Genomic DNA, 25,745 nt, shown 5'->3' with positions numbered 1-25,745 from the left:
TGATGAAAACATCTAAAACTTAATTATTTTCAAAAATTTGAAACAAAAAATGCTGTGACTTTTTTGTGCTTTCTTTTATTTTTCACTTTCTATAGTGTTTTGGGCCTATTTTTTTCTCTTTGGCACTATACTGCAAGGCCAATTCAAGTGGTTTTCACTGTCAACAGATTTAATCCCTACAACAAATACTGTGAAGTACTCACTATAATCACCCCATTTTACTCATAAGCAAATTCAAGCTTAGACAGACTGAGTAATTGCCTTGAGTGTTAGAGCCAGTAGGAGGCACAACTGAGACTGAAACCAAGTTACAACTACTGGGAAAGGACATGCTCTTACCTGCTGTGTTAGGCTGCCACACGATGTCTTATAAACAAACAATGGCAATGAATTTAATAATTTTTCTCTAATTTCTTCCCATAATTAAAAATGCCTTATTTGGATTGTGAAGCAACCAGCACTCCCATAACTGTTGATAGGAATATAAATTAAAATGGTACAACTCAAGATGCTTTCATGGCTCAGTCAGTGGGTCGAGTGTCCAATTCTTGATTTCGGCTGAGGTCATGATCTCACGGGTCGAGACTGACCTCCTGTGCCATCAGTGCAGACCCTGCTTGGGATTTTCTCTCTCCCTCTCTCTTGCCCTTCCCTGGTGCTCAAAATAAATAAATAAACATTTTTAAAAAATAAAAAAAAAAAATGGTACAACTACTTTGGAAAACTAAACACATGCCTAATCAATAATCCAGCAATTCTACTCTTAAGTTTATACGCAATAGAAAGTGTCCATATTACACTAAAATACATGAATAAGAACATTCAAAACTATTCATAAACACTCTGAGGTAGAACCAACTCAAGCATCCATCAACAACAGAACATATAAATAAACTGTAGTATAATCATATAATGGAATACTAGAAAGCAATTGTTCTCAAACTCCCTGGTCTCCAGAATTCTTTGACCTCTTAAGAAAATACTGAGGGGCACCTGGGTGGCTCAGCTGGTTAAGCGCCCAACTTCGGCTCAGGTCAGGTCATGGTGTCGTCGTTCATGAGTTCAAGCCCCGTGTCCAGCTCTGTGCTGACAGCTCAGAGCCTGGAGCCTGCTTTGGTTTCTGTCTCCCCCTTCTCTCTGCCCCTCCCCGCTCAAGCTCTGTCTCTCTCAAAAATAAACATTAAAAAAAAAAAAAAAAAGAAAATATTGACGTTAACCATCCTCCCTTTTCTCTCCTCAAGGGCTTTAGTTTGTACATTATCACTATCAATACTTTCTCTTTTAGAAATTGAAACTGAGAAAACATTATACACCAATTGAATCAGTTATGAAAACCTTCCAACAACTAAAAGCCCAGGATCAGATGGCTTCACTAGTGAATTCTACCAAACACTTGACAAACAATTAATGCCAATCCTTCTCAAGCTCTTCCAAAAAACTGAAGAGTAAACATTTACAAATTCATTGTGCAAGGCCAGCATTCTGCCGTTAGAACTCTAGACAAGGTGGGGAGCCTGGGTGGCTCAGTCAGTTAAGCATCTCTCTCTTGGTTTGGGCTCAGGTGATGATCTCATGGTTTGTGATATCAAGCCCCACAATGGGCTTTGCACTGACAGCATAATGCCTGCTTGGGATTCTATGTCTCCCTCTCTCACTGTTCCTCCCCAGCTCACAGGCACACACTCACTCTCTGTCTCAAAATAAACAAACAAACATTAAGGGTGGAAAAAAAGTCTAGACTAGGGCACTACAGGAAAATTACATACCAATATGCTTGATTAACACAAATGTAAAAATCCTAAACAAAATACTTGCAAACCAATTTTAACAGCACATTAAAAAGATTATATACCATAATCAAGTGGGATTCAAGGACAGTTCAATAAAGGCCATACATGACAAGCCTACAATATAAACACCACATTCAATGGTGACAAGCTGAGGCAAGCTTTTTCCTAATTCTCTAAGATTAGGAAAAAGGCAAGGATGCCTACTCTCACCACTCACATTAAAAACAGTACTAAAAGTCCTTGCCAGAGCAATTAGGTGTGAAAAAAACAATAAAAAGCATCCAAATCAGGAAGAAACACATCAAAATGACTGTTTACACTTAACAAGATATCATATATTGAAATCTCTAAAGGCACTACCAAAAGAAAAAAACAACAACATTAGAAGTAGTAAATGAATTCAGCAAAGCTGTAGGATACAAAATCAATACACAAAAAATCAGTTGTGTTTCTATATATTAACAATGACCTATTTAAAAAGGAAATTAAGAAAACTGACAATAGCATCAAAAAGAGTAAAATACTTAACAATAAATTTTAAAAAGGTGAAAGATACACTGAAAACTATAAAACACTGATTAAAGAAACTGAAGATGACACACACAAAAAAGGAAAAATATTTTGTGTGCTTAGAATGGAAGACTATTGTTAAAATGTCCATAGTACTCAAAGCAATCTACAGATTCAATGCAATCCCTATCAAAATACCAACGGCATTGTTCACAGGAAAAAAAAATCCCAAAATTCATATGAAGCCACAAAATACCCCAAATAGCCAAAGCAATCTTGAGCAAGAACTAAGCCTGAGCCATCACACTTCCTGATTTCAGACTATATTACAAAGCTATAGTAAGCAAAACAGTATGATGCTGGCATAAAGACAGGCACATAGACAAAAGGCCAACTAATTAGCCAACTAATCTTCAACAAAGGCACCAAGAATACATAGTGGAGAAAGGATAGTCTTTTCAAAAAATGGTAATGAGAAACTGCACATGCACATGCAAAAGAATAAAACTGGACCCTTATACACAAAAATCAACTCAAAATGGATCACAGACTTGAATGTAAGACCTGAAACCAAAAAATTCCTAAAGGAAAACATAGAGGAAAAACTCCTTGACATTGGTCTTAGTGATGACTTTTTTGATATGACACCAACAGCACAAGCAGCAAAAGAAATAATAAATAAGTGGGGGGGGGGGACTACATCAAACTAAGAAGCTTCTGCACAGCAAAAGAAACCGTTCACAAAATGAAAAAGCAACCTACAGAATGGGAGAAAATTTTGCAAACCATCTCTGATAAGGAGTTAATATCCAAAACATATAAAGAACTCATATAAATCAGTAAGAAAACAGTCTGATTAAAAACTGGGTAGAAAACCTGAATAGACATTTTTCAAAAAAAGACATTGAAGTGGCTAATAGGTACATGAAAAAAAGTTTTTCATCACTAATCATGAGGGAAATATACAGCAAAACCACAATGAGATAGTGCTTCACACCTATTAGAATGGCTATCATCAAAAAGACAAGAGACACCAAGTGTTGGTGAAGATGCAGACCAAAGAAAATTCTTGTGCCCTCTTGTTGGGAATGTAAACTAATATAGATACTATGGAAAACAGTATGAAGTTTCCTAAAAAAGTTAAAAATAGAGGTACCATGTGACTTAGCAAAGTAACTTCTGGGTATATATCCAAAGATGATGAAATGACTATCTCAATGAAATACCTACACTCCCATATTTACTGCAGCATTATTCACAATAGCCAAGATATGGCAACAACCTAAGTGTCCAACATGGATGAATGGTTAAAGAAAATGTGTATATGATATATATACACAATGGAATAGTGTTCAGCCATTAAAATAAAAGAAAATCCTGACATTTGTGACAACCTTGACAGCATCATATTAAGTGAAATAAATCAAACAGAGAAAGACAAATGTGATATACATGTATTCCATACACGGAATCTAAAAACATTATACTAATAAAAACAGAGACTAGAAAGGTGGTTGCCAGGGTCTGAGGGCTGAGGGAGATGGGAGATGCTGGTCAAAGGGTACCAACTTTCAACTGTTAGATAAATAAGTTCCAGGGGTCTAATGTACAGCATGGTGACTAGAGTTAACAATATAGTATTATGTCCTTGAAAGTTGCTGTGAGAATAAAGCTTTAATATTCTCACCGTAACAACAACAAAATGGTCATTATGTAAGGGACATATTAACTAGCCTTACTGTGATAAACATTTCACGATATATACTTGTATCAAATCATCACACTGTATACCTTAAACTTACATGATGATGTATGTCAATTATATCTCAATAAAGCTGGGGAAAAAAAGAGATGTACAGGTAACCCAAACAAGGTATCATCCAAAAATCACTTAGAATAGACATATCTTCTTATGGATAGTTCTAATAGACTATTCAAATGAATTTAAATGAAAATTTAAAAAATAAAATTAATTCAATCTCTAGAGTATATACAACATGGTGAGGTAATAAGCATGGAATTACACCAGGCTCCCTCCCCCACCAAAATCAGGGAAAGCAGCTTTAAAGTGGGCTAAGTACGTACCACTAAATTCTTAAAATAATCAATCAACCTGGTTTAAATGAAAACCAAAGGAGTAATATAATACATAGTATTGCTAAACAAAAATTTATTAGTAGTTTGAAAGATTTGGCTAAAATAAATTATTCTCAAAACCCATTTGAAGGTGCCCTGACTATATTGTATAAGGTTATCAAAACAGTAAGAACAGCACTGATTTATCAACTAAACTGTAATACAACTTGGTCTTCAAAATTAATATGCATATATTACAACTGATACATGAGCTGCTTCTATCAAGAGATCTGTAATCAGAAAAATCTATTACTATCCAATGATAATTAAATTAACAAATGAAAATTCTTTTCGATAATACATAAATAATAGGTTTACTAAGTTTGAGACTAAACAAGATGCACAGGAAGAACTGAGTTCATATTTGTGCCATCAAGCATAGAATCATCATTTTTAACTTTAAATTTTGGCAGAGAACCTTCTCAAATATTCTAAATTCGAAAATTATCCGAGACTGTAACAGCCAGTATCTGAATTTGGAAAACAACTTGATTTTTTGTTTTCACTGATTCATTTTAACCAACCATACCAGGTATATATTCCAAGGAATTTCTTCCTGGTATATTTCCTGGTTAAATGACTTGAGTTTGGTATATTGTAATTAACATTTTTCTCATTTTTTTAACCGTATGTTAAAAATTAGTACTGCTTCAATAATCTTAACGGCATTAATACTATTTAAAATATAATATTTAAAGAGGGCCAGTTTTTAAAAAGAAGTCCAATTTAGTTCCACATGATGGCATATGAGAATCACAAAAATCTTTTTCCAGATATGAATAGTATCAAATTTTCCTCTCCTGTATTCTCTCCACTTACAAAGACCCACAAGCCCCTTCCAAAAACAAACAAAAAACCCCTTTCTATCCTCCCACCTATAAAGATTTCCCTAGAAGAACAAAACAAAAAGCTAAAGAAAGGATGCTTACTATGACAGAAAGTGTTGGCAGGAGAATGCTAATTCAGCCTCCATTTCTCTACCAACACCCAAAGAGCTGCAGTCAATCTTTTGACTTCTAATCTGGGTCCCCTTAGCTGTGAACACTGGGTTGTCTAACACAAAAGAGAGCCTAGAGCTCTAACATGTTTGCTTTCTCTTCTAAAGCAAAGATGTTTAAATTTCAAACTAGAGACAGGAAGTCCTAAATATTAACACAATCTGTCCCTTATAAATTACCTCCCTTTCCATTTAACTTGAAACACAGTTTCAACCCTAACTATAGATAAGCTATGAAAAGAAAAAAACAATCTATTGTATATTAAAGCATATATGTCATCAGTATTCACAGAAATACTAGAAAATCTAGATTCCAATTAACTGTGACTCTTTTTAACTTATCATTTGTCCTTTATAAACAAAATAGTTTTTATTCTAAAAACAAAAGTTTTCAACAGATCAGGACCAGGTTGCTCACATATTTTCACTCTAAAAGCAGTAGGAAATTAACAAGAAAAAAAAGAGTGAGGGAAGCATTCAGTTAAATAAAGAAAAAATAAAGAATTTTTGCTTAGTGTACAGGAAATTTTTCCCCGTTGTTCACCTGATATTGAGGGTAAAACACGTAACAAATAACTGAGAAAAATTTCAAGAAACTTTTTTAAGTTTATTCATTTATTTTGAGAGAGAAAGCCTGTGCACAAGTCAGGGAGGGGCATTAAGAGAGGGAGGATCCCAAGCAGGCTAAGCACGGTCAGCACAGAGCCCAAAGTAAACCTCACCACAGTGAGATCATGACCGGAGCCCAAATCAAGAGTTGAACCCTTAACGACTGAGCCACCAAAATGTCCCTAAAGGAACTTTAATAGAAATATTTTATTTGGACTCAAATATAAATTATTAAAGCTATTTTAAAATACAGCAAATTTTAATTATATCCCAATGTCTTCTGTATGTCTTATTCATCAATTCAACCAGTATTTATGTGCCAAGCATTAGAATAAGCATGACTTGAATTTTATAATAACTGTCATTTTTGAGGGTTTACATAAACACTGAACATAGTACACTATGAATAGGTAACACTTTAGCTCTATTTTACAGATGAGAAAAAAAGGAATTTAGAGAGTATAAAAGAACTTGCTCATGGATATACAAAGAGCTGTAAGGAACTAGGCTGGAAATCAAATCCAAGTAATGACTCTACTAATAGGAGTCACCACTACTTTAATCACCGTTCTAGATGGTCATAAGGAAACCATGGGAGACACAAACAAAGCAATACTGGTTAATGATACAATGAAAGTACAAATAAAGTGCTTTGACAGCAAGGCAGACGTGGTCACTGCCTTCTAGGAGTTCTCATACTAAGAGGGAAGTCAAAATATTTGATGCCAGTTTAAGTAGTAAAAGTGTATCTAATACTTAGACAAATTGTATTACTAAGGGCATATTTTAAAACCTAGAATTCATGAGAGCAGGCATTCAATTTCATTCAATGTCAGACTTGATTTGGAAAACAGGATTTCATTTCTTGTAATCTTTGAAAACAAGAACAGTTAGTTATCTGCAAACATGCAAAGGGAGGAATTACAAACACAGGATGTCTTCACAAAAGGCATAAAGTACCAGGAGGAATAAAACCATTCTTCAAGGGGGCCTGCAACAGGAAGATCTCATGTCCCTCCCTCTAGCAATACTGAAATTTAGAGATTTTTTTAGTCTATATATACCATCTACCATTAAGGTCTGTTACCTTCCTATCAAGTACAAATCGGAAAATGTTAAAAACAGAATCCAAGGAGTAAACAATAAATAGATTTTGCTTTTTAACGTAAAAAACAACTTGAAGAGACATAAATTTAAGATGTATAGCGTGTCAAGGAAACTGAAGGCACGAAACTTGGTTTATAACACAACTACCAACTTAATGTTGAAGAGTCAGGGATGGATTGGGTACAAAGGAAGATGGCTGTTAATCCTTAAACTACCACACAAATTACAGAGAATTGTGATCTCTTTATACTAAACAGACAAAAATTTATTTTTATCGAATTCACTAGAATCCTTCCTTAGATCTGGGAGAAAGCAGCAGTATGCTTGGTAGGAGATGATTAAAGTCTAGTTTATGGAAACAGATTTTAAAGATTTTTAATTTTTTTAATTAAAAAAAATTTAAGTTTACTTATTTATTTTGAGAGGGAGAGAGAGAGTGCGTGCCCAAGCAAGCATGAGTAGGGTAGAGACAGAGAGGGGAGAGAGAATTCCAAACAGGCTGCATGCTAACAGCATAGAGCCTGATGCAGGGTTTGAACTCACAAACGTGAGATCATGACCTGGGCTGAGATCAAGAGTTGGATGCTTAACCAACTGAGCCACCCAGGTGCCCCCAACTTTTTTTAATGTTTATTTATATCTGAGAGATCTTATGAGCGTGAACAGGGGAGAGGCAGAGAGAGAGAGAGAGGGAGACAGAATCTGAAGCAGGCTCCTCGCTGTCAGGGCAGACCCCCACTTGTGGCTCAAATCCTGGAACACTGACATCATGACTTGAGCTGAACTCAGACACCCAACCAACTGAGCCACCCAGGCACCCCGGAAATAGATATTAAAATAAGGTCGCAGAACTGAGCAACAAGCTACATGATGGTATAGAATAACCATATATAGTCTCTGGCACATTACCTCACCTCTTCTTTAAAATAACACGGAGGTGGGGCGCCTGGGTGGCTCAGTCGGTTAAGCGTCTGACTTTGGCTCCGTTCATGATCTCACGGCTGGTGGGTTTGAGCCCCAAGTCGGGCTCTGTGCCGACAGCTCAGAGTCTGGAGCCTGCTTCAGATTCTGTGTCTCCCTCTCTCTCTCTCTCTCTCTGCCCCTTCCCCACTCAGACTCTGTCTCTCCATCTCTTAAAAATAAATAAACATTAGAAAATAGTAATAATAATAAAAATAAAATAACATGGAGGCATCCACCAAGGTTTTATATACACTTAAAAGGATATTCTAGGTGTATAATAGGTCAGTGTATTGCATGTGCTTTGAAGTTCACACTATGGCTTACAGATTCTGAAAGCCTTCTTAGAGAAAGTTGCTAGAATTTACATTGGATAAAGCACTCATGTAACTTTAGGAGATGTTACCATCCTGTAATCTTCCACTAGGAAAACCTCCTTAGGGCGCTGTTTATTTCCTTCTAAATAGCAAGAACAGAGAGCAGTGTCCAGCTACAGAAAGTCTACAACAGTTCAGTGAGACCCTCAGAATTCAATCTCCTCCTAAATACTCAGGCTAGATTACCATTTAGAATTAGAATCTCCAAAAGCTGCTAATGTCAAATGCAAGCTAAGGTGTGTACTAGTATCTCCAGAGTGGAGGTACAAACTGTCCAAGAGCAAAATACTTAGTTGCCGCAGATCTAAAAGCACAATTTAGGGATGGAATACCTGTACCATGTCAAATCATGACTATTATTTAATCTAATACTTATTCTGACTGACAAAGACCACAAAACAATTCATAGAAGAAAATCTGGGGGATCTGAGAAGCTTTTTACTTTGTCTCACTGTTAATGTAAAAATAAGTTTTACTTTTCATCACAACTAAGAGAGAGCAACACAAGTTGTAGCAATTATAAATAAGTTTATATATAAGTTTATATATCATTATAAAATATGTTTATAATATTATAAACATTATAATTATAAATTATAAATAAATAAGTTTATACATCCTCAGCATTATAAATAAGTTTATATATCCAATCCTGATTTACAGTTTGAAATTATAAAAACTATAGTTAAAGCAGAAAATGCCACTATACTGCTAAGTAGCCTGAAGTTTGGGGCCCTCTTCCTTCCAACATCTGAGGAAGACAAATGAAAAAGGAGTCACTTTCAGGTACAGAAGAGTTTTATTGAAAAACTGTAACGTAACTTTAAGTAATTGATGTGAGCAATCTAAAATAAATAACACTTTCCCAGGATTTCTAAACTGCTACACATGGAATTCAAAGGATGGCAGGAGCGAATTATTTACAAAAAATATTTTTTTCTTTCCAAAGTTATTTATGGGTGAATTTGAAGAGAAGTAAATGAAAACACCGCTTTCACTGTATCACTCAGCGCTAGATGTTGATAGCAAACAATCAGTAATTGTTTTAAGACACCCACTTAAAAAAAAAAAACAAAACACAACTACAAAGATACTTGACCTTAACTAAGAAATGAAACCAATCCCAACTATTTCTAAATTTGACAATTTAAGCCGATAGAGCAGGGTAACGAAAAGCCTTCATACACATCACAACAACGATTTCTGGATAAACGATTGTGGGAAACCATCCCAGTCTTAAGGACGTCAGCCTAGAAACTTTAAAAATCCGACAAAACATTTTAACTTCCGAGCCAGTACCTCGATGACCGACATGTTTCTACCTCCTTCGCTCTCAAAAGCCAGGTCCGCCCGGTCCCAGGGGCGCGGACCCGGGGACCCCAGTGCGGAGGGGACCAGGCGTTCTTGGCCTCGGCCCCGCGATTCTGGGCCGCTCCCGGCTGACTCAGGGGCGCGGACCGGGCACGGGCGACGCGGGAGCCTCCCTCACTCACCGTGAAGCGCTGGTCGCCGACGCTGCCCACGGAGAAGCAGTGGTCGCCAGGGTTCACAGCCCCGGTCAGCACCTGGTGCAGGTTCATGTCTGCGTCTTATTCCAGCAACGGACGCCGCGTCCGGCTCATGCCCAGGGTCGGCGGCCGCTTCCCTCCCTCCTTCCCTTAGGGGCGGCGGCCGCTCTTGGGCGGCGACGGAGGCAGCGACAGGCGCCAGGAGCCGGAGCCGGAGCCGCTCAGCCGGGGCCCGCAGTTCATCCCGAGCCCTGGCGGGCAAGGCCCGGAGGGGGCGGGCCGCCGAAAGGGCGCAGCGCCGCGCTCGTCCGCGCACCTGTCACAGCCAGCGGGAGGCCCAGGTGAAGCTCGGGGTCGACTCAAGGGCCGAGACCCCGGGCCCACTCACCGGCCAGCAGGGCCGCGGCGTCCACACACTTCCTCTGGGCTCGGGGTGGCTGGCCCTGACGGATCCCAGTGGCGCAGGCAGCACGCGCTCGCCTTCACCGCCTGACCTGTCCCTTCCCGGCGCCGGTGCCCGTCACCCCCACTGGCCTTTGCCGCTCACTACGCGTCGCTAGGTCCCTTCAGCCGAAATATCGCGAGGCTTCCCGCGATGAAGAGGGATACTGCGGTAAAGGACGCACTTTTTTTTTTTTTTTTTACCACAGTTTACAGATCAGCAAGTGGCTACGAAAACGCCTCGTCTAGTCAGATGCTGGCCAATCCCGAGCTCCAGTCCACGTAGGGCCCCGCCCACCACTAAGGACAGGCCAATCTCGTTGAGTCTGGTAAGTGAGTCTGTCTGTCTGAGCTGATCCAAAGTAAGGAGCCTAGCAGAAACCCAGTGAACCCAGAATGAGGTGAGAGTTGTCAAAAAATGCTTTAGGTTACGGCTTAATCTGTCGGGCCAGAGAGCTTGAAAGGGAGAAGTGCATTATAAGTGGAGCTGCAGTGTCCGCTGTCCTGGTAGAAACTACAAGTCCCAACAGGCACTTCTCCGCTAAGGCGGCGCTTGTCGACTTCCAAGTAAATGTGACCCGTTCAGCGTCTGTTATCCTGGCGTGTGGTTTCTCCTGTTTTACGCGCGTTTCCAGCGCACCAAACGGGGTTAATTTGAAAGACTTAAATACTCGACAAGTGTTCAAATGGAGTGTTTTCAGCTAAGTTTTCCTTAACCTACGTTTTGAACTAATGCTGATAATAATATTGCAGCAGCCCTGCGTTGAGCGTTTGTTTGGGAAAAACCCAAGGATTCCAAAATGATTAGTGTCACAGTTACAACCGCTAGATACTCTCAGTGTATTTTGACCCAAGTTTTGTGTTATTATCGATAACGGTCTGTTTATATGTCTCCTTCCGTATATTTAAGCCTCTTGAGTACAGACTTTGTGGTTCGCCTCTGTATTCCGAGTGTGGGGCTCAGGGCCAGCTCCACTGTAGGTGTTGAGTAAATGTTAAACGAGTGAATGTAGATAGGAACTCTCCACCTAAAAGGAGTAGTTTCTTAAAAACTGCTAAACTGATTTTTATATCCTTTTGTTGGGGTGAAAAAAAAAACACTTTCACACTAATACTTGGACGGGAGGAGTATTAATTTTATTTATGCTTTGCCAAAATGTTTTGTAATGTGTACATTTAATTTTGCAATAAAAAGTTACTTAAAAACCAAATTTAAGAGCCATCTCCCGTTTTCAATTTGAAAGATGTAGGTGAATTCCATTATTTATCCCAGTTTCTTTATCAAAAGAAGGGACTTAAAACTTAATTTGTTTTAAAAAACTATTTTATTGATGTCTGACATACTTACAACTTAATCTGTATTTTAATTATTAACTTAAAATATTATTCAGGGTGGCTTTAACTTAATTTTATATTTAGACTCTAAATGACGTTTTCTCTGTGTTCCACATAAGTTGTATCTGGCCCAGCATGTTTTACTCATTCTGTCCTGCCCAGTTTTTACTTTTCAAGGGCATGCAGTATAGAAGAATAAAAGAAATAAAGTGGCCTGGTAGTTAGGAAATCTGAGATCTAGTGTTAATCTCATGTTGGCTGTGTGACCTTGGAAAGGTTTTTGTTAACTTTCAGACTTGTTTTCCTCATCTGTAAAATCAGCAAGTTTAATTTATCAATAACATTTTCTTTCATTCCTGCAACTCAGTACATCTGTTAGTTTTAATTAAATTCCTTCAGCCTTCAGTTAGACTACCTGAGTCTGAATCCTGGCCTTACTGCTCACTTAGGTTATTTAATCTCTCTGTGCTTTACTTTCCTTATCTATGAACGGGAGATAGTAGTAGACTTTCTTCTTTTAATTATCACGAGGATTAAGTGAGAACAGTATTTGGTCCATAGAATTCAATAGATGTTAGCCATTATTACTATTAGTACTATTATTAAATGAACCTAACCTTTTGACATACACTTACTCTTTCTAAGGTTTTCCAAATAGTGTCAAACCCCAGCACAAATCAGACTTTCCAGGGAAGCTTAAGACTACCACAAAAGTTCTGAGGACGTTGTAGTCTATCTAAAACTATGGCACTACAATATCTGATGAAAAGCAAGGGTATTCTTTTGCTTCTTATTCATCAGAAATACTTCTACTTTATTAAATTGCCTATTAAGCAACCTGTCTTTGATATAAAGCAGATGAACTGTTTCAGTGACACAACTAAATGCTTGTAAGGTATCTTTTTTCTTCTACTGCAATTCTGGCCTACTGTCTGGTTTTATACAGCCCAGAGTTGAGAATGCTGTTTACATTTTTAAATATAAAAAAAAATATATCAATAGAAGAAGAATATTTAATGACACATGAAAATGCATGAAATTCATATGTCCTTAAATAAAGTTTTATTGGGATACAGCCATGCATAGTCATTTAGGTGTTACCTATGGCTGCTTTCACACTACAAAGGCAGAGTTAAGTACACCTGACCATGGAGCAATGCGGGAGAAGTTCTAGTCTTAAAGGGGAAGGAGGAATTTCTTTATATTCAGTGGGTGGTGACAGTGTAAAGAACAACAAACAGGCTAACCTCTGAGATCTTGGAGGCAAAAAAGGAATATGTATGAAGCCAATTCAGATTGGGAAGCAGTCATGCCTGTTCTTCACTCTCTGATTTCCTGAAATCCTTCTCATGACCCTTAATGTAAATTTCCTACCTTCCCAGTGCATGTGCCAAGGGAGCCACCAGTTGGGGCATCCCGCCCCATTGCCAACACTCACTTGATGAAGGAGGTTGGAAGTAAACAGAGTCCCTCAACCTATATCTAAGGCTGAATTAGGGGGACTGTGTTGCTGGCATTTCATACAAGCATTATGAACTTACTATTTCATCAAAATAATGTGAGGGTTTCTGGTGCATCTAAGACACTGACTGCCCCAGGAACCCGCCTGAACTTTTAACAACAAGCTTGCTATCGCAAAATCTATCAGGGATATTACAGGTTACATAGATATTTGAGCAATGAAATAGGACCCTAATCATCATTTATAATATTGTTACCATAGAAAAATTAATTCTGATACCTCTTAAAATTTGGAGATTGTCATTAAATACTCTTGGCTCATACTCACTTGCTCAGTTGAGGAATTTTCCACCCATAAGCATTTAAAGGGCAGTTATTTATAAAAAGCTACTATTTTATTAAACACCCACTCTACACTGTCATAGGTGTTTTATTTATTTCATTTAAATCTCAACAAACTCTTGAGGCACCTGGATGGCTCAATTAGTTAAGCGTCTGACTCTTGATCTCAGCTCAGGTCTTAATCTCAGGGTCATGAGTTCAAGCTCTATATTGGGCTCCATGCTGGGTGTGAAAGCCTACTTTAAAGATAAAAATTTAAAAATCTCAACAAACCTATAAAGGTAATATCTCTGTATTATAAATGAAGAAACCTAAACTTAAAAAGAGACTACATATTGCCCAAGATCATATTAGATTTGGATCATATCACCACCCAAAGACTTGAACTCAGATTTCTTGGGCTGCAAAGACCCTCTAAGTGTTTTCCAAAGACCCCTGAATCCCAAAGTGAATACAGTCAGAGTCTATCACTTCCCTCCTTGCTAACAAGGTAAGAAGAGATAGGGAGGTGAGATGATTTCTTTAAGTCAGTCACTTCAGTGATTTTTCTAGTAGGAAGAACCATCTTCCCCAAACACTTTTCTCTTCCCCTTCCTAAAGATGGAAGAAAAGCTGACCTCCTTACCTTGACCCACTCCCAAACTATAAAGACCATGCTTTGTTGAAAGTTAAAATCAACATTTCCAACCAAAATACTCCTGATACTTAGCCAATTAGGTAGATACTCACTTGGTTAAAGGCAAATATTTCTAGGAAAGTCTTGGAATTACCAGTAAGTCACACACATCAGTTGCAGCTTTAATCAGACTGTGACTGTCCTCATGCCTATTGGGACTTTTCTTCAATGGGAAGGAGAAGTTGAGAGACGGGATTTTGCTCTCTCTCCCTTTCTCTTCCATTGTGGTGTGTGCCCTTGGCTGTTCTTTGCTGTGTCTTCTCACAAGACTTTGAAGATCAAACAATTCCTGGCCAAGAAACAAAAGTGGAATTTTCCCGTTTCCCAGTGGATTTGGATGAAAACTGGTAGTAGAATCAGGTATAACTCAAAGAGGAGACATTGGAGAAGAGTAATTTGGGTCTCTAAGGAGTCACATGAGATGACGCTCATTTATGCTGTTTCAAGATCACTTAACATCTTACTATCACTGAAAAAATCACTACCATCTTTACAGCTAGACATGTTTTATTGGGGGAATGCTTCTTTATTTTTTTATACTTCTGCACTAACAGGTTGGTTTCGTAAAAAATATGTGTGAGCTTTTGTTTGGAAAAAAAAGGGGAGCATACAGAAAGGAGAGGCCATATGGGAGACAGCAGCAGGGAGTTTTGTTTAACCAGGAGCAACTTGAGGGCTATGGAGTCTGGAAAAGTAATGAAGAAAAGGGACTTCCCAATGAAAATCCCAGCAAGTTATTTTGTGGATACTGACAAATTGATTCTAAAGTTTTATAGAGAGGAAAAAGACCCACAACCAGTGAACACAATATTGAAGGAGAAGAACAAAGTTGGAGGACTGACATTAACCAATTTTAAAGCTTACTATAAAGATACAGCAATCAAGACAATGTGGTATTGGCAGAAGAATAGACAAATCAGAGACAGAATAAAGAGCCCAGAAATAGACCCACATAAATATAGTCAACTGCTCTTTGACAAAGGAGTAAAGGCAATACAATGGGGCAAAGATAGTGTTTGCAACAAATGCAAAAAAAAATTGACAACGGTGTGCAAAAAATTAATCTAGACACACCTTAAACCCTTCACAAATACTAACTCGAAAATGGATCACAGACCGTGGCGCCTGGGTATCTCATTCGGTTAAGCCTCTGACTTCAGCTCTGGTCATTATCATGGTTTGTGGGTCCGAGCCCCGCATCCGACTCTGTGCTGACAGCTCGGAGCCTGGAACCTGCTTCAGATTCTGTGTCTCCCTCTCTCTTTGCCCATCCCCTGCCCATGCTGTGTCTGTCTCTCTCAATAAACAAACAAACAAACATTGAAAAAAATGGATCACAGACCTAAGTGTGAAATGCAAAACTATAAAATTCCTAGATAACATTGGAGAAACCTAGATGCCCTTGGGTTTGATGTTGATTTCTTAAATATAACACCAAGGGGACGATCCCCGAAAGAGACAATGGATAAGGTAGACTTCATTAAAATAAAAACTTTTGCTCTGTGAAAAACATGTCAATAGAATGAGAAAATGAACCATAGACTGGGGGGAAATATATGCAAAAACCATATCTGATAAAAGACTTATCCAAAATACACAAAGAACTATTAAAACTCAACAATAAGAAAACAAACAACTTGAGATATTATTGTACATCTATTAGAATGGCTAAAATCTCAAACACTGACAACAGCAAATGCTGGTGAGGATATGGAGCAACAGGAACTCTCATTCATTGCTAGTGGGACTGCAAATTGGTACAGTCACATTGGAAAATAGTTTGGTGCTTTCTTACAAGCTAAATAAACTCTTACCATTTGATCCAGCAGTCGGGCTCCTTGGTATTTACCCAAAGGAGTTGAACATGCATGTCCACACAAAATCCTGCACACAGATGTTTATAATAACCTTATTTATAATTGCCCAACGTGGAAGCAACCAAGATGTGCTTCAGGAGATAAACAGGTAAATAAATTGTGGCACATCCAGACAATGGAACATTAGCCAGTGCTAAAAAGAAATGAGTTATTGAGCCATAATAAGTCATGGAGGCATCTTAAATGTATATTATTAAGTGAGAGAAGCCAGTCTGAAAGGCCGCACATTGTATCATTCCAGCTAAATGACATTCTGAAAAGAACAGAACTATGAAGACAACGAAAACATCAGTGATTGCCTGGGATCGAGGGTGGGGGATGAATTGGTGGAGCACAGAGGCTTTTCCAAAGGGCGTTGAAAATACTCTGGATGATACTACGAAGATAGATACATGTCCAAACCTACAGAATGCACACCATCAAGAATGAACCCTAAGACTTTAAGGTACAAAACAGATAGATGAACATAAGAGAAAGGAAGCAAAAATAATATAAAAACAGGGGAACAAAACATAAGAGACTCTTAAATATGGAGAACAAACAGAGGGTTACTGGACAGGTTGTGGGAGGGGGGTATGGGCTAAATGGGTAAGGGGCACTAAGGAATCTACTCCTGAAATCATTGTTACACTATATGCCAGCTTGGATGTAAATAAATAATAAATTAATTTACAAATATACAAAAAAAAAAAAAGTGTGAAGCTTACCTAAGGTAAGCTATGAACTTTGGATGATTATTATGTCAGTGTAGGTTCATCAACTGTAAAAAATTTATCACTCTGGGGGCACCTGGGTGGCTCAGTCGGTTAAGCATTCGACTGTGGCTCCAGTTATGATCGCACAATTCATGAGTTCAAGCCCCACATCTCTGCTGTCATCACAGAACCTGTTTCATATCCTCTGTCTCTCTCTCCCTCTCTCTCTCTGCCCCTCCCCTGCTTGCTCTATCTGTTTCAAAATTAAACAGACATTAAAAAACATGTATCACTCTGGTGGAGGATGTTTATAATGGAGAAGCTATGCATGTGACAGCAGGGTTATTTGGAACACCTCTGTTCCTTCCTCTTAATTTTGCTATGAAACTAAAACTTCTCTAAAAAATAGCCTTAAAAAAAAACAACAAAACTCTCTCTGCCCCTCCCTCTCCCTGCACACACTCACTCTCTCTCTCAAAATAAATAAACTTAGAAACAAATGGCCTTAAAAAAAAAGAAGAAAGAATGGGGAGTAAGGTTTAGAAATCTTCAGAGCATACCACTTCCCCCTAGCTAGAAAGGCGAGAAGAGGTAAGGGAGGTAAATTAATGAACAAAAATGTTGGGAATGTTTCTCAAGCGTGGCAAGGAATAATTACAAAATACTGAAATATTCTGAGAGCAAAGAAAACTGAAGTTGCGTGCAGAGGTGAAAATTTTTTTTCCCCTCCGGTTAGAGTATAAACAAACTTATCAGGAACTAAGCTTGCACTCAATCATGTATGTGTTATGGAATAACTGATGAGGTAGAACATGAAATTTTCCAACAAAAGAAACTACCAGCCTCTTTTCTGCCTCAGACAACATAGCAAAGTGCCCTTGAAGCAATCTGTGTCTAGGTAAGAACCACTTAAGTGGCCCGTTTAATTATGCCATATAGGTGAGGCTATTTCTATGTAAAGGTAAGTGTATCTGAGTCATACACGATCCACCAATATCTAACTAAATAATATATGCATATTTTTTGGTAATTGATTTATTTATCTTGAGAGAGAGAAAGTGTGCATGCTTGCACACATGAGCATGAGTGAGGGAGGAGCAGAAAGAGAGGGAGAGGAAATCCCAAGCAGGCTCTGCACTGTCAGCACAGAGCCCAACTCTGGGCTCAAACGCGCAAACCATGAGGTCATGACCTGAGCTGAAATGAGAGTCAGATGCTCAACCATCTGAGCCACCCAAACACCTGCCCCCCCCCCCCAAAAAAAAAGTATTTTTAAAAACAGCACAATTTTGTCAGTAACAACTACATTAGGAAAGCAAAACAACCTCACAAGATAAACTAGAAAAAGTGATGGCCAACTGCACAAGTCCAAGTTTCTGCTGATGGTTAGCATGGTTCTCCCAGAAGCGGTCCTTGAAAGTTACAAACACGTCATAAGAACTCTCACACATAATCTCAAATTTAGAAAAAGGGGACTAAGTGTATCCTTATTTTTACCACCACCCCCCCCCCCTCCTTCTGCCTAGGGAAGTAGAAACAGATGCTAGAGAGAGATGGATGAAAGGAATACAACCTAAACTGCCTCTCTCTGGTCAATGCTTAGGCTCCAGGGCCCTACCCTGTAGTGGAGATTAGCAGTGGTAGCTCTCAGGAGAACAGGATTATGAGCCTGGCAAGTGTTTGAGAGTACAATGGAAATAGATTACAGAAATATACAAAATCCTACCAGACTATGTGCCCTTAATTGCTGAGCAGTACTGCTCACCTTGGGTTCCCTGGCCACTATAATTGATTCAGGAATGGACCCCAGCTGCGTGGGTCAGGATCCTTCTCTGGGATTTTTCTACAACAGGTAGCAGGGAACTCTTGCATTGTTTAAAGAAAGAACCAGGATCCCTGAGCTTAGATGATGACTGAGTGTTTTAGGGAAGAACAAAGACAGAACAGTAGAGCTAAGTTCTATTTTTTTATTAAAAAATTTTTTTAAATTTATGTTTATTTATTTTTGAGAGACAGAGAGAGAGTGCATGTGAGGGAGGGGCAGAGAGAGAGACACAGAATCCAAAGCAGGCTCCAGGCTCCAAGCTGTCAGCACAGAGCCTGACATGGGGCTTGAACCCATGAACTGTGAGATCATGACCTGAGCTGAAGTTGAATGCTTAACAGACTGAGCCACCCAGGCTCCCCAGCTAAGTTCCATTTTTATAGGAACTATGGGGACATCATGACAACCTCACTTGAACTCTTGGTCCAGTCCAGTGTGGTGCCTTTCCTGCCCAATTACGTGATTCCCAAATCTTCCCCACCTGCTTTTTTTTTTTTCTTAAGTGGGTTTGAGTTTTAATTCTGTTTCTGTCACTTTGAGTCCCAAGGTTAATACAGAATAACTTACACTCCAACCACACAAGAGTGCCAACTCTCCTGAATCTTTGGAAAATATTAGCATGTGAATTAGCAGAGAGAACGTCAGATAGGAAAAGAGGCAAGAATACCATTCCTGAAAAGTGCTCTCTATATAACTCTATATAACTTGGCGTGGTTGCTGCCACTAGGATTAAAAAAATAATAATAATAAAACTATAGACACCAGGTAGAAAATTAATTCCACATTAAACCATCTGGCAGAGCTCTGAACAAATAGAAGAAAGCAGAGATGAGGAATGTATTTCACCTGCTGATTTTTCCTTTTCTTTTTTTTTTTTTATTTTATTTTTTTTAACGTTTATTTATTTTTGAGACAGAGAGAAACAGAGCATGAACGGGGGAGGGTCAGAGAGACAGGGAGACACAGAATCCGAAACAGGCTCCAGGATCTGAGCGGTCAGCACAGAGCCCGATGTGGGGCTCGAACTCATGGACCACGAGATCATGACCTGAGCCAAAGTTGGACGCTCAACCGACTGAGCCACCCAGGCGCCCCCAATTTTTCCTTTTCTTTGTAGTAAAGAAACAGAAAATGTCTTTAGGAAGGAAATTCAGTAAACAGCTTCCTACAAACCCTTATTTCTGTACCTGAAATTGCTGGAGATTCAAATGGCCATAGTACTTTTCTTTCCCTGTGTTCTAGAAGAATACTGCCCTATTCTCAGTGCAAAAGATTTTGATTATAGTTCTTGGATCAAAAGCATCCATAGAGAGAAGGTAAGCTCCAGGTTGTAAATAGTGCTTTAATTAATGCACATGTGTCTGAATCAATAATGGATTTTCAATAAATAGGGTCTTTGGCTTTCTGAATGTTAAAAACTCAAGGTAGATAAAAGAAATGCCTTTTTGCTATATATGAAAAAGACACTTATGCTGTATATATTTCTGAAAAAAAATCTCATCAAGTTTGTGTATTAAAAAATGAAATTTAAAAAGTATATAGGATGGTATTTTTACACGTTTCTAACTTTCTACTGTAGATGTTGAACTTTGGTGTCTAAAATGGTACATTTGTTTTTTCAGTCTTCTTCCTGGGAAATTTTCATCCTGCAGAAGAAGGGCTAGGAGATTTTGAAATTTTCTCATAGAAGAATAGGAATGGAGAGAGGCTGCTGATTAACAGAGTTGGGTGACTAAGGAACTGGCATTTTACTAATGTAGTAAAACAATGGGGAGAAAATAGCGGGACAAGCCTTTTTGAGTGGGTAAGGCCAAGGCTGATTTTCATGTTTGAATTTGAAGTAATTAGGTGCACTGGGTGGCTTAGTTGGTTAAGCGACCAACTCTTGATTTCAGCTCAAGTCATGATCTCACAGTTTGTGAGTTCTAGCCCCATGTTGGGCTCTGTGCTGACAGCATGGAGCCTGATTGGGATTCTCTCTCTCTCTTTCTGTCCCTCCTCCCTCTCTCTCTCTCTCTCTCTCTCTCAGAATAAATACAGAAAGTTAAAAAGTGTATTTGAAGTAATCATAGGACATCCAGGGTAACAGAGAAATGGGATTGTAACTCAGGAATGATTACACAGCTGGTAATATGAAACCAAGAGGTATTCAGTAATTGTCAAGAGCTGACCCTCAGGAAATAAGGTGGTTTCCAGGGGAGAGAGGAGGAAGACAGCAAGCAGTGGAGAACCAAGAACTAAAGCTTAGTGACTATCAAGTAGTGGTCAGGGGTCAACTGCTGTAATACAGTCAGGTAGTAGGAAGGTCGTATAGGAACCATAGGAGGAGCTTTTAGAAGTATGTTGCTTGGGGGAAAAAAAAAGTTGGCTGTTCAGAGCATAAAAGAATTTAAGTCCAAGAAGAGAGTGTTGGATTTAGGATTTAGGTCATAGGTGACCTGCAGGAGCTCGCGAGAAGGATGTACGGATTCACTGGCTGGCAGCCATATCCATAAATTGTCTTTGCCTTTGTATCTATTTGCTGTCCTTTTCTTAAGCTGGGTCCTGAAAGAGGAAAACAATGAAGAAAATTACAAGGCTCTGAAGAATTAGCCCACCATGAGAGAGAGTTCTCCAGCCAAGCCTTGAACCTGAACTGGCCACTGAGAGCTCTTGAATACATGAAGACGGACTATCTTTCTTTTTCTTTCCTTATTTCCTTCTTTCTTTTTTCTTTCCTTCCTTCCATACTTCTTTTAAAAACTTTTTGTTTGTTTGTTAAAGATTATGACGTACTTAAATTTCCTTGGTATCTCAAAGGTTCTGACAAGGAGAGGTGCTGACTAGAGGATACCTGGGCTAAAGTAGATAAGAGGGCAGTAGTTTCCAAGGCTTCACTCAGGGAACAAGTCCTTTCTAGCTCTCGCTCTGGACCACCGTCCTAAAGAGTCTAATTAGTTTGCTTCTCTGACCTTGATTGCTACCTTGGGAAGAGGCTTTAAAGCCTGTTCGGTTTCCCAAACTTGCCAAGCCCTGCAGTCTCCAAGTAGTCAGCAATCGTGCCCTGCCCAGACCTCTCTCTGTCTGACCACACTGCTTAGCTGACCTCATTTCTGTCACACCCTCTGTTGATGCTTCCTTTGGAAAGGCCCGTCTAAAAGGTAGCTCGGCACACAAATAGAAAGGCTTAAAAGATTCTTAACAGAGCAAAAACCAATGAGATAAGGAATCAAGGGTGGAGGGATTGGACTTGGGGATGGTAAGTGTAGAAATAGAGACCGGTAGCTTTCTAGGATGGGTGGAGGTGAAGTAAGAAAGGTTCAACTTGATAGTCATCAAGTCTTTCTACAAAGTAAGACACAATTTTTTTTTTTATGTTTATTTTTGAGAGAGAGAGTGCAAGTTGGGGAGGGGAAGCGGGGGGTACAGGGGATCTGAAGCAGACTCTGCACTGACAGCAGTGAGCCCCATGTGGGGCTCAAACTCACAAACCGTGACATCATGATCTGATCCAAAGCCAGACATTCAACTCACTAAGCCATCCAGGTACTGGATGCAAATCCTTTTTGAAGAGGGAGTGTGAATTATATAGCATGTGAATTATGTCTCATTAAAGCTATTTTGAAAAGGAATGAATGTACACAAAGAAATGGAAAGACATTCCATACTCATGGGTTGGAAGAACAAATATTCTTAAAATGTCCATACTACCCAAATCAATCTAGGCATTCAATGCCATCCATATCAAAATAACAACAGCATTTTTCATAGAACTAGAATAATCCTAAACAAACAAACAAATAAAAGGAGTGAATGTAAGAAATGGGATAAGATCAACAAAATATTGAGTTTAATACTATTAGCATGGCAGTTTCTTTTGTTTGAGAGAGAGACGGAGTGTAATTCAGGAGGAGGGGCAGAGGGAGAGGGAAAGAGAGAATCTCAAGCAGCCTCCACACAGGCCTCAATCTCAAGATCCTAAGATCATGACCTGAGCTGAAATCAAGAGTCATATACTTAGGCCACCTGAGTGCCTGAGTCAGTGGAGTGTCTGACTTCAGCTCAGGTTATCATCTCCCAGTTTGTGAGTTTGAGCCCCACATCTGGCTCACTGCTGTAAGCCTGTTAGCACAGAGCCCTCTTCAGATCTTCTGTTCCCCGCTCTCTACCCCTTCCCCATTGGCACTCTCCCCAAAATAAATAAATTAAGAAAAAAAAAAAAAGATGCTTAACTGACTGAGCCACCCAGGTGCCCCTGCATGGCAGTTTCGAGTTACAGGTCCCTTTAATGATGTTTGTATATGGAGTCATTGCAGTTGTCTATGTGTTCTTCTTTTCATTCTCATTGAAATATTAGGTTGCTCCAAAGGTTTGCACAAAACCTATTCAACTGTATCATAGTCATTCTAGGAAGGAACAAAAAGACCATAACCATACATTTCCTAATCAATAAATGCAAACATGATGGTTATACTAAATATTCCAAACATAAATAATATTTAGTAGGATGTTTTAGGCTGTATATAACAGACTATGCAACGATCAGTGCCTTAAATAATAAAGACATGTATTTGTGTCATAGGACAAAGATAGTTCCAAGATGGAACAGTAACACAACGTGGGCTTTCTCCTGATGGACACATGCTGGTTTTAGCAGCTCCAAATTTTTCCTCATCAGAAAACATAACAGGAGTGCAGGAAGGATGGAGAAAGAAAAAAAGGTATTTTCCTCACTTTGTTTACTTTTTCCAGTGAAGAAAATCTTTCTGGGAAGCTACCAAGCAAACTTCCTATTATATCTTAATATAAAAATGGGTCACAATACAAATCCCTGGATTTAAGGGAGGCTGGGAAGTGAATAACTGATTTTTTTAGCTTTAAAGATAGAAGCGCAAGAAAGGAGGGGGCTGGAAATGGCTTTGGGGTACGTAACCAAACTGTCTGCTGCATTACACACTGGGAAAAAGAATAACAAACCCAAAAACATATTTGCTTGAGGAAATTTCAAGATGAGCAGATTTCATTTAAAATTAAGTGTCCCTGGCTTTGCCGGTAGTACTTACACAACCCACAAGCCTGCACCTCACAATATGTCAATCACAAATACCCTACACATATTGAAAGTAGGGTTGTCAAATAAAATAAATAAAGCCCAGTTAAATCTGTGTTTCAGATTATTTTTGTTGTATATGTATGTTCTAAATATTACATGGGACACACTTACACTAAAAAATAATTTGTTATTTGTCTGAAATTAAAATTCAGCAGGGCTTCCTGTATTTTTTTTAAATGAGTATTGTTTTAGAACAATTTTATGTACATAGCAAAATTTAGAGAAGGATACAGAGTTTTTCCATATACCCACTTCCCCTATAGGGATGAAGGGGAGGCCATCCCCAGATGTGCCACTTTGGCATATTGATTATTTTGAATTACAAGTTACATAAGAAACAGCCAGTGCAAGAAGAACACTCTGACCCCTCTTTGTCTCAGTAAAGTAGGAAATAAATCTCCCATGTAAACATATCCTCCCTGTACCAGGAAGTAAAGAGACATCCTTAGTACCAGAGATAGGGAATTTAGTGCCAAGAAGGCTGTATAATAAATAAACCTTGTTACTTTTTACTATTTACTACCCCAGCCCGAGCTGTTTAGAATTCATTAATAATTTTAGCTCCCAAACATCATTTTTCTTTCTCTTGTCAGTTCTTCACTGATTATTTGTCTCTTTGTCTAAAAACTGCCTGCCTTAGTCATTTCTCTAGGTCTTAATTTCATTATTAGGCCTCTGTGTGCACATAACTAAACTGTTTCTTTCTCTTGTTAATCTGTCTCATGTCAATTTAGACAGCTTTTCTAGAAAAGCTAGAACTTTAAACAGCAGAGAAATTTTTTTTCCCCAATACCCCACACATACATGTCTTCCCGCATCATCAATATCTTCTACTAGAAAGGAGTATTTCCTACAATTGACGTACCTACATTGACACATAATCGCATTATCATAGACAACTATCAAGATCATAGTTTACATTAAGTTTTACTCTTGGTGTTTTATATTTTATGGATTTTGACAAATGTGTAATGACATTTATCAATGATTACAGTATCTTACAGAGCAGTTCCATATATGTGTGTGTGTGTGTGTGTGTACATATATGTATATATGTGTATATATATATATATGTATATATATATTTTTTTGAGACAGAGAGCAGGGAAATGGGGCAGAAGGAGAGAGAGAGAGAGAGAGAGAGAGAGAGAATGAGAGAGAGAATCTTAAGCAGACTCCCCACTCAGTGCAGAGCCCAACACAGCGCTCAACCCCACAGCCCTGGCATCATAACCTGAGGCAAAATCAAGAGTAGGAATATCAGCTGACTGAGGCACTTAGGCACCACAGCTTCCTATATTTTTATATGCTAAATCTGGCATCCCTGACCCGAAGGCTTCCACTCATCATGGGAAGTGCCTCCTCTCTCTCAGAAAGAGCCTTGCTGATTTGGTGAACAGTCTAGAGGTCAAAATATTGTGATCAGTCTCAGAGAAGGAAGGGCAAAGTTGGGATATTTATTGGGACTTTGAAGTTTGATTTAAAGCAGTTCTTTTAATTCCAATCCAGCAGGACGGGGCATGTTGATTAGTAATGGGTATGGATCATTGTGTAGTTTACATGTATGTTATAGTTTACAAGTAGTGAACACAAAAGGTGAGGATTTTCTGGCTGAGTCTTGGAATATGAACTGTTTTCTGATACCTTCTATTGACGAGTTTATGGTTCTCCCAGGAAATTCCACTATTTGATATTTCCCTTATATCCAAATGGTGTTTGTTTGCCTTTTCTTGGGAAAATCAACAATTATCTTGGACAATTATGCCTGGAATGTGACTCAGTCATACTTGTACTTTGCATAATTCTACAACCAAGGCCTCAAAGACAGTAAATTTCTCTGTGATTCTATCTATCAGTCCGAAGACTGATTCCAAATCTCTATTTACTGTTTTACCAGAAAGGTCATAAGTTTCCCAATGAGAATATACAGTTTTATCAGTCAGGTTCTTTAGTTAGGATATGATTTATATTGAAGAGATAAATCCTTTACTTCTGACAGATTATAGC

General features: G+C 38.7%; 1 protein-coding gene across 3 annotated transcripts in view; it reads right to left on the bottom strand.

The window, feature by feature from the left end:
- Nucleotides 1–10,566, bottom strand: part of DMXL1 (Dmx like 1) — a 132,766-nt gene extending 122,200 nt beyond the window's left edge. For all 3 annotated transcript variants that reach the window (XM_049648429.1, XM_049648427.1, XM_049648428.1), the window contains exon 1: nt 9,980–10,566. In XM_049648429.1, the coding sequence (XP_049504386.1) occupies nt 9,980–10,066 (87 nt within the window). In that variant the 5' untranslated portion in view covers nt 10,067–10,566. The remainder of the gene's footprint in view (nt 1–9,979) is intronic.
- Nucleotides 10,567–25,745: the final 15,179 nt, after the last annotated feature.

This window comes from Panthera uncia, assembly GCF_023721935.1.
Source record: "Panthera uncia isolate 11264 chromosome A1 unlocalized genomic scaffold, Puncia_PCG_1.0 HiC_scaffold_17, whole genome shotgun sequence".
NCBI lineage: Eukaryota > Metazoa > Chordata > Mammalia > Carnivora > Felidae > Panthera > Panthera uncia.
This window is presented reverse-complemented; position numbering and strand designations above follow the sequence as displayed.